Source organism: Columba livia, chromosome Z (genome assembly GCF_036013475.1).
Source record: "Columba livia isolate bColLiv1 breed racing homer chromosome Z, bColLiv1.pat.W.v2, whole genome shotgun sequence".
NCBI classification, from domain to species: domain Eukaryota; kingdom Metazoa; phylum Chordata; class Aves; order Columbiformes; family Columbidae; genus Columba; species Columba livia.
This window is the reverse complement of record NC_088642.1, coordinates 20443020-20457554: the sequence shown is the minus strand read 5'-3', so window position 1 is coordinate 20457554 and position 14535 is coordinate 20443020. Positions and strand designations below refer to the sequence as shown.

The following is a 14535-nucleotide window of genomic DNA, read 5'->3' as shown; positions in this document are numbered from 1 at the left end:
TCTTAGTTCTGCTAGCAGATTAAGAGAGCACTAGAACAGCACAAAAATATGCTACCTGTAATTTGTCCTGAAGCTCCTTATTGTGCAAGGTCAAAGAAGCAATTTTTGCTTGCATCAACAGTAGTAGATCTTGCTGGTCAGCTTCAGAACTCACATCCAGTAAACTATCAGCACCTTTTCAGAAAAAAAAAAAAAACAAAAAAACAAAAACAAACAAACAAAAAAAAACAACTTTCAAAAAGCTGAATTGCTAGCTAGTAGTTATTCTAACCTTTCAAATTAAATAGTTTGTTCTAATGACCCCTAAATGTAGTGAGCAAGCAAACTACAGTTCCTACAGTCTTTCCTCAAAAATGTGTTATATCACCCAATAGAAGCAGACGGTTTTGGTGGGGAGCTGCTATTGAAATTACGAGACATTACTCCCAATACTTATTATGTCTCACATTCCAAGCGGAAAGGCACAGAGGATTTCTCACCAGGTTTCAACATTTCACACCACCCAAAACACCTAAACAAATATGAAAATAACCACTAAGTGTTATTGTATACCTGTTGTGCTGTCACTCAGTCTGTCTTTATTATCTCGATGCAAGGAGCTGAATTCTTCCTGCTGAGACACCAAAAGAAAATGCTTTCACAGAAGCAGATGTAAAGCTGAACAGTTTGCCAGAGAGAAGTATAGACAGTATGGATCCTGCTGAATAAAGCCTGGCAAAGTGGGTTTCTTTTATTTCTTTGTCTTGTTTAACTGCAGCATGTAGATAGCATTTCAAAATCTTCTAAAGCCATTCAAGTTCTATTGCCCAATTCTCATTAAGTATTAATGAAATATGGGCAACTATCTCATAGATAGTTCAGAAGGCTGAAGCCTCTGTGATAAATAATAGCAATATATTGTCATGTATTAAAAAAAAAAAAAAAAAAAAAATCTTCAATACAATAAGGTAAAGATCAGACAGAACACACTCAACCATTTCCCTGATGTCTTTTGGTGAAAGGGTCTCTGCTTTTTGAATCGCACAATGCCACGTACTTTGCTGTTGTTATACTTAGGTAACGAGCTCTCACAGCATTAATACTGACTTTCATAACCACATTTTGAAATGCTACCTAATTTATTACTAATTCTATTTGCATATTCAGTAAACATTAAAGTAATCCATGAACACCCTAAAAATTACATTGGGATAGATTTGGATCCCTTTTGTTACTGAAACTCAACTAATTAATTCACAGGAGACTCGCAGTCAGCAAAACAGTTATTGAGATACTATACTTTCCTTCCCTAAACTTCATAAGAACAGAAAACTGATACCTTGCACACTTGATCAGCAAAGAAAGCCTGTCCTTTTCCGGTCATGGGAGTTGAAGTTGAAGAGAGTGGAGAGGACAAATCACTAAGCTGTAAAAGATTTTTATATAAATAGGTATGTATACATACGTGTACATATAACTACCTCTCTAACACCTGCCCATATATATACACACACATTAAAGAGTACTTCTTCCTGCACTAACTAAAGCCACAACCCTTCTGTTAGTTTCAAAGAGCAGGCCTAATTATTCAGTACTCTTCTGAGTCATTACCACATATACAGTGCAGCTGCTATACAGGTAACATTTCAGTTTAACTTAACTGAATTTTGATGGTATATAAATCTATTTAAGTATTTTACCTTCACATGTATTTATGCATATAATAACATGTACATATATATGTGTCATTAAAATATGCATAATTATTTACTTATGGAAGCCATTAAAACCAGGAGACCTTCACCTATAGATGGAAGAAGAAATTTTACAGTAAAATTTGTACACTTTTATTTTGGACTATGCTGTATTTCCAGCAATTCTGCTCAGTTAACCTAACCAGCGTGTGCTTTCATGGTGTTATTGTAATGTCAGGAAAAGCACTCATGGTAAGACAGGCATATAAAATAAGTGACAGGGCAAATCCAGCCCACATCATTCACATAATGTTCAAAATGCTTTTCAACCCCTAAAATCATCTCAAAATTGGTCTTTTCTTTACCTGAATAGGACTGATAGGAGGAGGTGGGGCTTTGCGTTTTTTTGGAGTTCCACTTCTTTCTGAACTTAATTTAGAGCCTTGATCATGCTGAAAGTTTCACCAGCCAGAAAAGGTAGGTTTGTTAGTTTGGTTAGTAAAGTCCGAGCAAGTTGTTTTATAAAAAAAAAGAAAAAAAAAAAAAAAAGATCCCACATTAATATCAACTTTAGCAGCTCATGCAGTGCCTAATTTTTTTTTTTCTATGTAAAGACTACACATCTACTAATTCAAAGATATGAAACATGCCTGACAATAAGAATCTCCCCCTTGTAATCCATGCTTCAGTGAAAACAAACAAGCTTTAGTGAAAAAGCAGAAGCTGACAATACATTTAGCACTGGTGATCTGAAATACCCCCATTCACACATAGTCTAGCCATGACACACTTAGCAGCTACTACCTTTCCTCTCCACCAACTTCTGCCTGAGCTCCCTGAAAAACCCACACCTCTGCTCAGAGAAGGAATGAAGCAATACATTGCACCCTCACCCACTTTCCAGCCACCAGCAGATCTACAAGGTCTACTTACACTTCAAGATATGATAATAAATTTTTAAAATGTAAGGAACTAATTTAAGGGCCTAAATCTGCTGGGATTCTCAAAGGTGGGGGTCTCCAGTAAGGTGTAACCAAGGATAACATTCAATTGCATGTTTTGGAAACAGGGAATTTTTCTAGCTGATCTTCTCTGCAGTTTAAAGAGGTATGGAGTCCAAAAGCCAAGCTCCTGCCCTACACATGAGAAAAGTGACGTATCTTCCTGGCACACATGCTCACTGAGGGTGCTGGCTGCTGTTACAGAGAGAAGCTAAGTCTAAAAGCAATGTCCTTGGAACACTTTTCTTATATAAGTAAACAAAAAAATCTTTCACGTTACAGAGTAGTGAATGGCAGCACATCTCACAGTGATGCTCCTAATGCTTCTAGTCATCTTGATTACTGTTTATTCTTAAGTTACAAGTCTATATAGCCTGCAGTTTTCTTAAACCAAAAGGACAAATACCTGCTTTGCTTTCGTCGGTGACTTCGTATCTGTGAAACACAAAAGACATGGTATTAAGAACTGCTGTCGAAGAATGTTATTTGCCATTCCTAACCCATCTCTCCGCTGTACTTCAAACACCATAAATACTTCCTTTGTTATTTGAATTTCTATCTGAAATTTGAGAAATACACTTTAATTTCCAAATTCAGTTTGAACCATATCCTTTCTCTGCCGCTTTTTGGGTTTCTTATCAAGATAAAATTTGAAGGATTGTGACAACTCTTATTCTACTATAGTCTCGCACCATTCTTGCACATTAGCTTCCTGCTTTAGAAATCTTAGTTTGACCATAAAACCCTCTGCCTGTGTTATTTCTTTCTCTAACCCCTTTGCTGAGAAGCTATATGTTCCACTTACTCTTTGACATAATAAAAAAAGGATCTGTTCCAAATTGTATGCAAGACTTCATGACATCGCTACATCAGCTTACCTTTTCTTTCTTCAAAACACCTCTTTTTGCCATGCTCAGTGCTTTTTCCCATGCTAAGTATTACCATCTATAGCAAAGACCACATTTTCCTGCTTTTGGGAAGCCTCAGCCTGAGGCTTGAAGGCAACTTTTGAAACTTTTCAGGCTACCTTATGAGGTAAATTTGTTCATTGCTAAACATACATGTAGCCAGTTCAAGAAGCGACATACTGCAGATCAGCATCTCTTACATACCCACATCATGAGATATCTTTGACGACAGGAGATCCTGAATCCCTGTATTCTCGGAGAGCTTGGAGTAATGCAGGGCATTCTGTCCAAAGACGTCTACTAAACTGACATCTGCACCTTTCCTAAGGAAGGCTTCCACCATGTTAATGCTACCAGCTTCACAAGCCATCATCAAAGCAGTTCTGGACAAAACACACACACAGTAAGGGTCAAGAGTGTACTCTTTAAGCAGCAGGCCATTTTTTTCAGGAAGAAAAGCGTGACAGTTTTTGTACAAGAAGTCCAAAATTTTATCAACATGTGTATTGACACATAAATGTAACTGTTGTTTCTTACAAACACCTGACTGCCTCTTCTTGTCTTCCCCATACTCCCCAACCTTCCGCAAAAACCCAACATTCTTTGCAAAGTTCTCTCAACATTTCTAAAAATGGGCTCCTGAGGCTAAGAGTAGAGTCACAGATAGAAATAGCAGCAGGATAAAGCAAGACTACCAAATCTTACTGCCACACTCCAATTACAGATCTGCAAGTGGTGGTACAACATGAAAGCATTTAGTTCATTGCTGTTCTCCTTCCCATGTTGCTTTCAAGACAAAATAGACAACTAAAAATCCAAACAAATCTCAAAGCTCTTCAGTGAGACTGAGATATGATTTTGACCTCAAATCCTGATCTACTCCCAGTTTAAAACCGACAAAACAAAAAGAGTGCATTAGAGCACCAATAACTCCCTCTCCAGCTCAGGGCAGCTAGACAGTCCCAGATCCTAGAGTAAGAGTAGCATATAAAAGTAGAGTTCCTAACAGGTGGTGTCTTTTTCTCAATTACTCAGAGGGGTTGTAAGACATGTGCAGAATAATTACAAACAAACAAAACTCCATCTTCCAATCATGCTCTAATATTGTTTTCCTGCTTTGACATATTTCTCCCTTTATAACATGAAAACACGCATAATAGTGTGGCCAAGTTCACTGGCAAACACATTCCTCAGAGCAGATATGAAACTGAAATGTTACTGCAGTAACTCCTTATCTCCACTATTTGCTAGACATTAACACAATCATTCCACTAATGAATTAAATGTACTCCCTGTAACAGTTGAGCCCTGGAGAAATGATGGCTGTCGCAGTGATGTGCTAAAAAGTAGTGCTGAGTGGCAACTGGGATAACACATCCAGAGTCCCAGGGATGGTTTTAGATTACCAAAATAACTCTGTCTGGACAAAATAGGAAACTGGAGATGCCATTTTTGAAGGTTATCTTCTTTGTCTACCAGTAAGAAAGCATCTCCTTTTTTCAGTAAAAACTTAATCAGTTTTGTGAATACAAGGTGCAAGAGTATTCACTCTCCTTACCAGAAGGAAAGCGAGAAGTAAAATGGTATGTTCCATGTTTTATCATCTTTTTCCTTCTACACAGAGTACTTTCTTAGAAAAGAAAATTTAAAAAAGCAAGCCTGATCTATTCATGACAGAAACAACTTTATTCAGTTAAACTAGAAACACTGTCAGTTGATTAGACAGTAAGAGAGTGAGGGGAACGCAGTGCTCCTCAATTAGGCAGCACCTCAGGTTCAAAGCATTAGTGAGGCCATTCAAACCAAGTCAGATAACAAAGGGTTGTTTTTTTTTTTGGTTTTTTTTTTAGACAACTTAAAACAAAGTACGCTAATAGACTTTGGACTGACAAAACCAAGTTATGGCCCAGTCTTATCCTTCCAGGTGCTGCTGAAGAACAATATGAGCATTGTATCACATGCAATAATCAAGATTGCTATCAGGTATAAGTGCAAAGTCTTCTCAGCATCCTGCTTTACCTTAACAGTATAACCAACTTTTATACAACAGTCCATAATTTTCGAAGACTCCTGATCTTCATCAGTATCATCAAAACAAGTGCATTTTTCACTACTAGGATGTTGCTTTTTAAAACCAGTTTTCTGACACATGCACTATACATTAATGGAACAAATCTCCAAGTAGCGCCTTCTAAGACGACAGCATCTCCACTATATAGGTCTACTGTATTTTTCTCTTGCTGCTGTGGCTGCATTATGGTAGGAAAAAAGAACCTTCCACTTATGCCAGCCCCAAGTAACAGTCTGTGGATTTAAGTTGGAGAAACTCACTCATGCCAAGAAGAGAGCAGCATCTAAAACTGCGACACGTACAAAGTGATGTATGTGTGGGTAAAGTCCTACCAATCAGATTATTGGAGGAATTATTTGAAAATGTGATTTACTGCTCTGGTAGCCCAAAGGATGACTTACAGGCACATCTAGTCTTGTAGTTGCATAGTTTGTTTCAACTTTGCCCTTTAGGCAAAATTTTGTAAATCTTCTCAACAATCAGGATATGCTGTCTAGCACAGAAGGCATTATTTCACCTAACAACAACAATTTTGGGAAGGATTTGAGAAGAAAGCTTCATTTGACAGTTAGTCTTGGGGAAGAATTTGCATGTTAACCTGCTGTACCTTCCGTTTTTATCCCTGGTGTTGATGTCTGCTCCGTGATCCAGAAGGTATTTGCAGACTTCCGTATGACCATTTTGTACTGCAAGCAGCAGAGGTATGTTCCCATCCTAGGAATATATTTTGAGAAACAATGCATAATAATCCATCAACTTACAAATATCACTCTGAGATGAAAAGGTCAGCTACGAACTTTACCTCTATACAGCACAGACAAGCACAATCTTTATTGTGTACCATAGATGTAGCTGGGTTTACTTTAATTCTTTTATTGACCACTGGGGATACAAAGCAGTAGGAGCAGAGAAGTATTTTGCTGTTTGTATTCCCTTGGCTGTTTGTCTACTGCTTTAACATGATTATTTTAGAACTACATAATACCTTTAAACAGCTTCACAACAAAAGTAAGGTATTTTCAACTAAGTACAAGGAAAAAATTCAACATTTCATTTAATCACAGAATAACCTAGTTGAAAGACACCTTAAGAGGTCATCTGGGGTTTCTTCCCCTTTACTCTCAACCTGAAGCTAGGGAACCTTCAAGTTATGGTACATTGTTCAGAGACTTGTCCAGTCAAGTTTTAAGTATTTCCAAAGGCAGAGACACCATGACATCTCTGGGTACCACTTCCATGTTTAACTACCCTCATAGTGAGATTATGGTTTTCCTAGTACCTAACCGGAATTTCCCAATTAGGTGCACTCTGGCTGCTGCTTGTTATCATTTTGTCATGCACCTCTGAAGTTGGTCTACCTCTCTCTTCCCTATGATCAATTATGATGTAGTTGAGGACATTAAGATACTCCCGCAGCCTTTTTTCTCAAGAGTGACCAAATCTTTTCCAAATTTAAAGTGCACTTGCTGAAATGTTACGTCTAATCTCTGTGACAGATTTTTTTTTAATTAAAAAGATTACATAAAGAGGCAATAGATCCAAGTCAAAATCAAACAAACAATTTTAAATATTTGCATGCCTTTTTAATTTTTTTTTTTTTTAATTTGTGCCTCATTTGTGCCAGGTCCTCTCCCTTCATCACAGGGTTTTCTGTCAGGCAGCTGCATTATTCCCAAAACCAGACCTGGTTGCTTGTAGACATTTCATATAAGTGAATGTGGTATCCCTGAGCCTTTAGACTGCACCAAGTGTATTTTTTCTCCTCAGGCTTATCATACTGCGGCTGGGCTTTGTGAGCATTTCACAGCACTTGGCCACATAGCAGGTCTTTTTGAAATGTACCGTAGTCAACGGAAAGACTTTTAAACACATTTTGAATATATCAGAATTGATTCCAGCTACTTGTACCAATGCCTCAATTTAAAAAACAGCAAATCCTGCCACTACTGCACTGGATTGTGAAGTACTTCCCCACCTCTGCTATGGCAAGCTGCAAAAGGAATTTCCTCCACTAGAGAAAGCCAAGAAGAAATATAAGCATAATGTTGCTTTTAACTGCTGCACCTGAGATTGACTGGAGTGGAGGGTGGTAAAAGCACTAGAGTATCTGAAGTATATAACAGGACAAGAGGTACGTACCAAATCTTTGACGTTAATTAGACATTTGTGTTCACACAGAAGTTGAACTGCCTGAAGACAACCACATGCAGCTAAAAAACAAACAAAGAAGCAGGAAAGTCCATTTAACCTCATTTTCAAAATTCATGTTCCAGGCTTCTTCTTGCAATGCTGCAGCATTACAATGGGGTTCAGTGAAAAGAAATTAGATTGTATTCTCTCCTTCCTTTTTAGAACAAAGAAATGACTAAAAGGATGAATAGCAAGGTGTATGCAGAAACATAACCAATATTCATGTCCAAATGAGTATTGAGAAAATACAATCTTTAAAGACTGAAATCAATATCAGCCTAATCTAAAGTATTCCAATGGCTCTGCACTTGCAAGTGTACAAGTCAAGCTTGTTAGCTGTAATTAATGAAATTTAGTATTCACAGTATTCATCTAAAAAAATACCTGACATTTGTAAACCATCTGGTGGAGTCACTACATTTATGTAATCAGAACCTAAAAAGCTCCACCAGGCTGAAGAGCTAGGAATATCAAGAACAACAAAATGGATAGTACTAGCTTTCAACAAAGGAGTTACCTGCATAATGTAAAGCTGTTTTCCCAGAATTGTCTGTGCTGTCTGCTGGACATTTACTCTGCACAATTCAATAAGGACAGAGAAAAAAAAACAGTTAGAGAGACACCAAGAAAATAAAACATATTGACACTAAGGACAGAGCACTGAACACCTTTAAAAAAAAAGGTTTTATGAGCTACTCCAGAAATAATACTGAAAAAACACACAGCCTTCCTCTCTACCAATCTGGTCTCTCCTTTCTTGGTACCAGCTTATACTGAAGCTGTAAGAAGTATTCATGGTGAGAGAGATATCCCTAAAAAATGTTATAGTTTTGGAAAATTTTAGACCAGGAAATAAAAAAAAGGAAGTGCCTTTGCCTCAGAAAAGCTTTTTTTTTTTTTTTTTTTTTTAATTACTAGCTAAAGCAACCACAACCTAAAGCAATCCATCTTGAAATATTTCTGTCAAGGCAATAAGGTTTCATTTGCATTTGTAAAAAACTAAAGCATCAACAGTACAGTTATATTTTGTGGTATTATAAGCCACTAGCTGCTACTGATCAAACCAGACTTTAAAGTAATAAATAAATTTTTAAAAAGAATAAAATTTCAAATCTTTATCAAGATTTGTTTTGGTACAGAAGATCTCCTTTCAATTACAGTAGAAGAGAATAATAGAATCACTTAGGTCAGAAAAGACCTTCAGGGTCATCAAGTCCCACCATAAAACTAACACTACCAAGTCTACCACTAAACCATGTGCCTAAGAGCCTCATCTACGCATCTTATAAATGCCTCCAGGGATATGGTGACTCCACCACTTCCCTAGGCAGCCTGTTCCAATGCTTGACAACCCTTTCTGGGAAGAAATTCTTCCTAATATCCAATCTAAATCTCCCCTGGTGCAACTTCAGGTCATTTCCTCTTGTCTTATCGCTTGCTACTTGGGAGAACAGACCAACACCCTCCATGCTACAACCTCCTTTCAGGTAGTTGTGGACAGTGATAAGTTCTCCCCACAGCCTCCTTTTCTCCAGGCTGAACAGCCCCAGTTCCCTCAGCTGCTCCCCATCAGACTTGTGCTCCAGACCCCTCACCAGCTTTGTTGATCTTATTTGAACACAACAAGAAGATATGAACCTGAAATAATAGGCTTCTAAAAACAAACATTAGTTTCTGACTTTCGAATGTAGCACTGCCTCCAACACTTCTGTGGTTTTCTGGGAAAACAGGTTCACATAGATTACCACATTCTGTAACAAAAATGTCAAGATTCTGTCTGTGTAAAATAATTATTTAGCCTGTTTTAGATTGACTCTTGCATGTCAAGATTAGACATTACTCACACGTACAGTTTATAACATCAGGCTGGTCCACAGAAGCAAGGAAGCAATCCAAAGAGCACGAATTATTGGAGAATATTACCAGTGGGTTTGCACTTATGAACATGCTTGGAAATCTGTATGTTGTAATAAAATTAGCAAAATATTGATATCAACAAAATTACTCTGTGGTTGTAGCTCGTAAGCAAACGGGCAGCAGTATTTGCTGTTAAACACACATCTAATTTCTGAGTTGATCAGGCTGCTGCATGCGATACCGTCAGTGGCAGCTTGATGTCACTGTTTATGCTGTAAATGCATTTGTCTTTGCAGTAGCGGATATTGACTATGAAATCCCGGAGAGCACAGCCTCGGTGGTTAATGATAACCCTTTCCAGGTGTGCAGGAACAGGGCAGTCAGCTTGCAATGGGTATGGAGGCAGGAATCGGTGAAACTGCACCCAATACCATCAGAGACTTTGACGGGGTCAGTCACAGGACAATTGGAAAGCCATGAAGTGACCAGGTAAAAGCAATTTAGAAGTTGGGGTATGAGATCCAATCTGTACCACTGCACCCTGAGGGATTATTATTCATTATTTCATCAGTAGTCTGAGCCACAGTCTTACTATTAACTCCAAACTCCTAAAAATCTGTTCCATTCCTCTCATCACCTCCATCAAACTCACTTGGCTTTCTGTAAGGAGAGACTGACAATGTCTCTCCTTGCTTACTAATGCACATCTTCAGCCTCAACACCACAAGAATCTCTTCTTCATCTTCACTTCTGTTTCTCTCATTTTCTTTCCCCATTCTTTCTACTCCCTGAGCACCCACTGTCCTTTGCCTCATTTCACTGAGGATTCAAGTGTTTCCATATTTTAGCTTCAAAACTACTTCAGTTTCTTCTCCTTTTGACTTTAAACTTGACAGACATTTCTACAGTCAACAACAGACAGAAAGCATTCCAGTGGAACAGTATCAGAATCTCACCAGAATTGAAAAATCGTTTTTCCCTATGCCTCTTGATCCCTCTGCTTCCAAGCCATCCAACCACACAGACAAAACACGGGAAATTAGACAGAAGCTCCAATCTGCTTAAACCCAACCTTGCTGTATCAGATCAGCTGCACAGGGAAAGCTGTATAAGTGGACCACCCCTGGAAGATGCCACCACACTGTTTTCTATCATCCATTCGCAGAGCTTAAAATGTCATAAAATTCAAGCACCTCACTTGATTGCAAGGAGACAGGACAACAGTATAGGAGTATGATACAGATTGTTAGCAGGAAATGTCTGTAGAATTATAGAATGTCCCGAGTTGGAAGGGACCCACAAGGATCATCAGGTCCAGCTTCTGCCCCTGCACAGGACAAGCCCACAGTTCACACCATGTGTCTGAGGGCATCATACAATTGCTTCTTGAACGCTGTCAGGCTTGGGGCTGTGACACCTCCCTGGGGAGCCTGTTCCAGTGCTCCACCACCCTCTGGGGGAAGAACCTTTTCCTAATGTCCAACCTAAACCTCCCCTGGCACATCTTCCTGCCATTCCCATGGGTTCTGTCACTGGTCACCAGAGAATAGAGACCAGCACCCGCCATTCCTCCTCCCCTTGTGAGGAAGCTGTAGGCCATGTCAACATCTAGTGGAACCAATCTAGAGGAACAAAAGGAAAACTTCTAATTTGATTTTCACTTTACCTGAAGCAACCTCTTAATGCAATCAGGGTGGCTGTTCTTTGCTGCAAGATGTAAAGCACTGTGTCCTAAATGAATAAAAAGCAAAGCAAATTGAGTATTTAATCACACTGAAACACAGGAATAAACTCTTCCATGACAAAGGCGAAATTTTGAATTACCCATGTTATGTCTGTCATGGTACATGAAAAGCAAGGGTAGAGAAAATAAAATAAAAACCTACATCAAGCAGAATGTCTTTATGACAGATTGCCGTTCAGGCAGGTAACTGAATAATCTTAATGTCTAGCTTCATATATAGGAATGACACAAACACTGAGTCAGACTACACCTTAGCAGAAGCAAGTCTAAGATTCTGCAGTTATGTTTTGTTTCTTAAAACCCAATTTTCCTATATTACTCAGCCTCCCTTGCAGAGAGATGACTGTCAAGTGTCTTCACAATTTCTGCCATTTGACAATGAAAAAGGAACCCAGCACCAAGAACAAAACTCACCAGCTACCACTACAGCAAATTCGTGTCCTCCATGGAGTGCATGTAGAAGAGGACTCAGAACACAGGACTACTGTGGTTTGTATCTCACATATTCCCTTTTCTGTTAATTTATTTAGGATCTGTAAGCTCACATTTAGCTATGCAATATAGTGATTTACTGATTATGGATTTATGAAGAAAGACTGCAGTCTCTCTTCTAGTTTAATTTACAGAACATCTGAAAAAAATAAAGAGGCCAAGATAGCAAAACAATAAATTATCCATGTAATTAAGAAGGAGCCAAGATTTAGTACTCAGTGCAGACAGAGCCACTTGTGACAGTAGAATCTCACTGTAAATAATGTTAATATTACAGACAAGTCTTTCCTTAATGAATACTGGGTTGACACTCTGAGGTGAGAGCAGGCAACCTCTTATTATCCAAAACACTAATAAATTCTAAATCCTGAAGCAAGACAAGGTACGAATTCTGAATAATAATGTGTATCAAGTACATATATTCCCCTATCATTATGTGTAATGTAAATGCCGCTTCCAGCATCACAGACACTTCCTTATAGAGGCAAATCATTCTCATGTGTGACAGAAATTCCTTCAGGCTGCAATCAGTGGCCAAAACAGAACTCGTGAGCCCAACATTTACAGATCATTATTGGAGAGACAGAATGCTGACAGTTCATTCAGGTCACTCCGCTAGCCAGAGAAAATGCTGGGCACAGATTTCACAGTCATGTCAACTGAAATCCATTAAGAAGGGTTTGTCAGTTTCAAATTCAGGTCCCATCATTCTCCTAGTAGATTAGTAATTAAGGCATGAGACTTTTGAGGGCTGAAACAGCATACTTAATAGCTCCTAGCTTTGTTTTGGCTTGTATCAGCCCTTTTCACTGTGTCACAATCCTGAGCAAATGTCTTGCTGCAACTCCTGTACAGTTAATGGCGTTAACAGCTTGGCTACACATAAAAGCAAAACCAAAGATCTTGACTGAACCTACAAAAAGCTTCAAATAAAGTTAACAAAAAGAGTTGGTGGAGGTTATTTTTTTTTCATTTAATTTTTTTTTTTTTAAAAAAGAGCGACTATTTTGCATCTACAGTCCACTATAAATGCTGTCATTTATAGTATATTAGGGCATAAGTTTTTTATGGCTTTAGAATCTAAATTCTATACACAGAAAAGCAAGTATGCCTGAACCTGCAAGATTTACAACTGATTTTACTGCACAGTGTGTGGGGAAAAGCAGTGTTGTCAAATTCATAGTTGCACTAAGAGCTATATAGGCAAATTAAGTGTATTATGCTACATGAGTAAGTTCACAGAAGCTTACCTGCACCATCTTGGGCTGTCACATCTGCACCATGTGTCACCATGATCCTGAGGCACTCTGCATGCCCCTTTGTGGCTGCCAGGTGAAAACTGGAAGAGAGCATTTACATGTCACTTTTCTTTTATTAAGACCTCCTTTCTCTTTCATTCACAAACCAAGTATTGGCAAGTTCTCCCCTCCACACCCCTCGATCTCCTGGCATCTCTCCACTGCCTCCCAAGAAGACAATAGCTCTGAAAGTGAGAAGGCATATCACAAAGCCTTTGTAGTCATACCTTCACATATGCTGCTGTCTCATTAACCCATGCCATATATATTATGCGCATCTAGTTGCACCCAGTTTTTCAACTAATGTCCCTGGTGAGAATATATCCCCAAAGAATGTCTGGGCTTAGGGAATTAATGAAGAAAACATTCACAATGACTGACTTTGCTCTAGTCATTCTAGTCAATCCTGATTTCCCCGCATTTCTGTGGACAGAATTTAGTTCCTCTAAAAGGTGATTCAGCTCTTAAATTAAACTAAATCAAGTTGTGCTTTGGCACTGTTCTTTACAGAGCCCATCCTTCTATGTAGAGGGGGGAAAAAAAAACTTTCAGTGTTCATGAATGCCACCTGAAGAAACCAAAGCTACTGGATACTTGTGAGACTATGTTAGAGATGTATTTTTTCATCTTTCGGTTTTGCTGTTCACTTAAAGCACCTGCTTGTTTGAACAGTGGGAAATTGCGGAGGTTACCAACCACACCATGACAGGACGCACCTAACAGAATCAATTAACCAAGATATAATTACAGAACAAATCAAAGAAGTTACAATGAATTAAAGCTTTTTCACAGCTGAAGGTTCATGTTTTACAACTTTGGTACCTCAGGATTCACAGAATCAGTTTTATACATGCGCTGCTAACTTAATTTTGCTGGGAAGCAAAAACAAAGGAAAAAAACTTCTGAAAACAGAGAAATTTATACCCTTCTCATGCATATCGTGCCACCATCAAGTCTCAAGATACGGTCACAGTACAGGCAGGCATACTGCTTCCCCATGTGTCCTACTAATATCAGATGGATATACAGATCTGTTTTCCAGCGGGACTAATGTGAAAAAACAACAACAACAAATCACAAATTCAAAACAAAACACTTCCAGTTACTATTAAATTGTGTATGACAAGCTGGGGCCTTCATTAACATGCCCCAAACTGAAAAAGTCAGTATTCCCAGCATATTTTCTAATATCTCTTAAAGGAGACTTCCATTTTTAACATCATGCACTCCTGTGTTAATGGGGATTTTTCCCCTGGAATCTAAAGGGAACACCACGAATCATGAAGACTCACCAACTTCTG

General features: G+C 38.5%; 1 protein-coding gene across 14 annotated transcripts in view; it reads right to left on the bottom strand.

Annotated features, from left to right (window-relative positions):
• The window catches only part of RAI14 (retinoic acid induced 14), a 91792-nt gene that overhangs the window by 6749 nt on the left and 70508 nt on the right, over positions 1 to 14535 (bottom strand). For 5 of the 14 annotated variants that reach the window (XM_065047542.1, XM_065047537.1, XM_065047544.1 and 2 more), the window contains 11 exons: positions 13187 to 13275; positions 11367 to 11431; positions 8361 to 8418; positions 7793 to 7863; positions 6261 to 6367; positions 3787 to 3965; positions 3081 to 3109; positions 2039 to 2125; positions 1319 to 1405; positions 553 to 613; positions 56 to 174 (listed from right to left, as the gene is read on the bottom strand). In XM_065047542.1, coding sequence (XP_064903614.1) covers positions 56 to 174; positions 553 to 613; positions 1319 to 1405; positions 2039 to 2125; positions 3081 to 3109; positions 3787 to 3965; positions 6261 to 6367; positions 7793 to 7863; positions 8361 to 8418; positions 11367 to 11431; positions 13187 to 13275 — 952 coding nt within the window. The remainder of the gene's footprint in view (positions 1 to 55; positions 175 to 552; positions 614 to 1318; positions 1406 to 2038; positions 2126 to 3080; positions 3110 to 3786; positions 3966 to 6260; positions 6368 to 7792; positions 7864 to 8360; positions 8419 to 11366; positions 11432 to 13186; positions 13276 to 14535) is intronic. The other 9 variants (XM_065047540.1, XM_065047549.1, XM_065047551.1 and 6 more) reach the window with 3 other exon arrangements.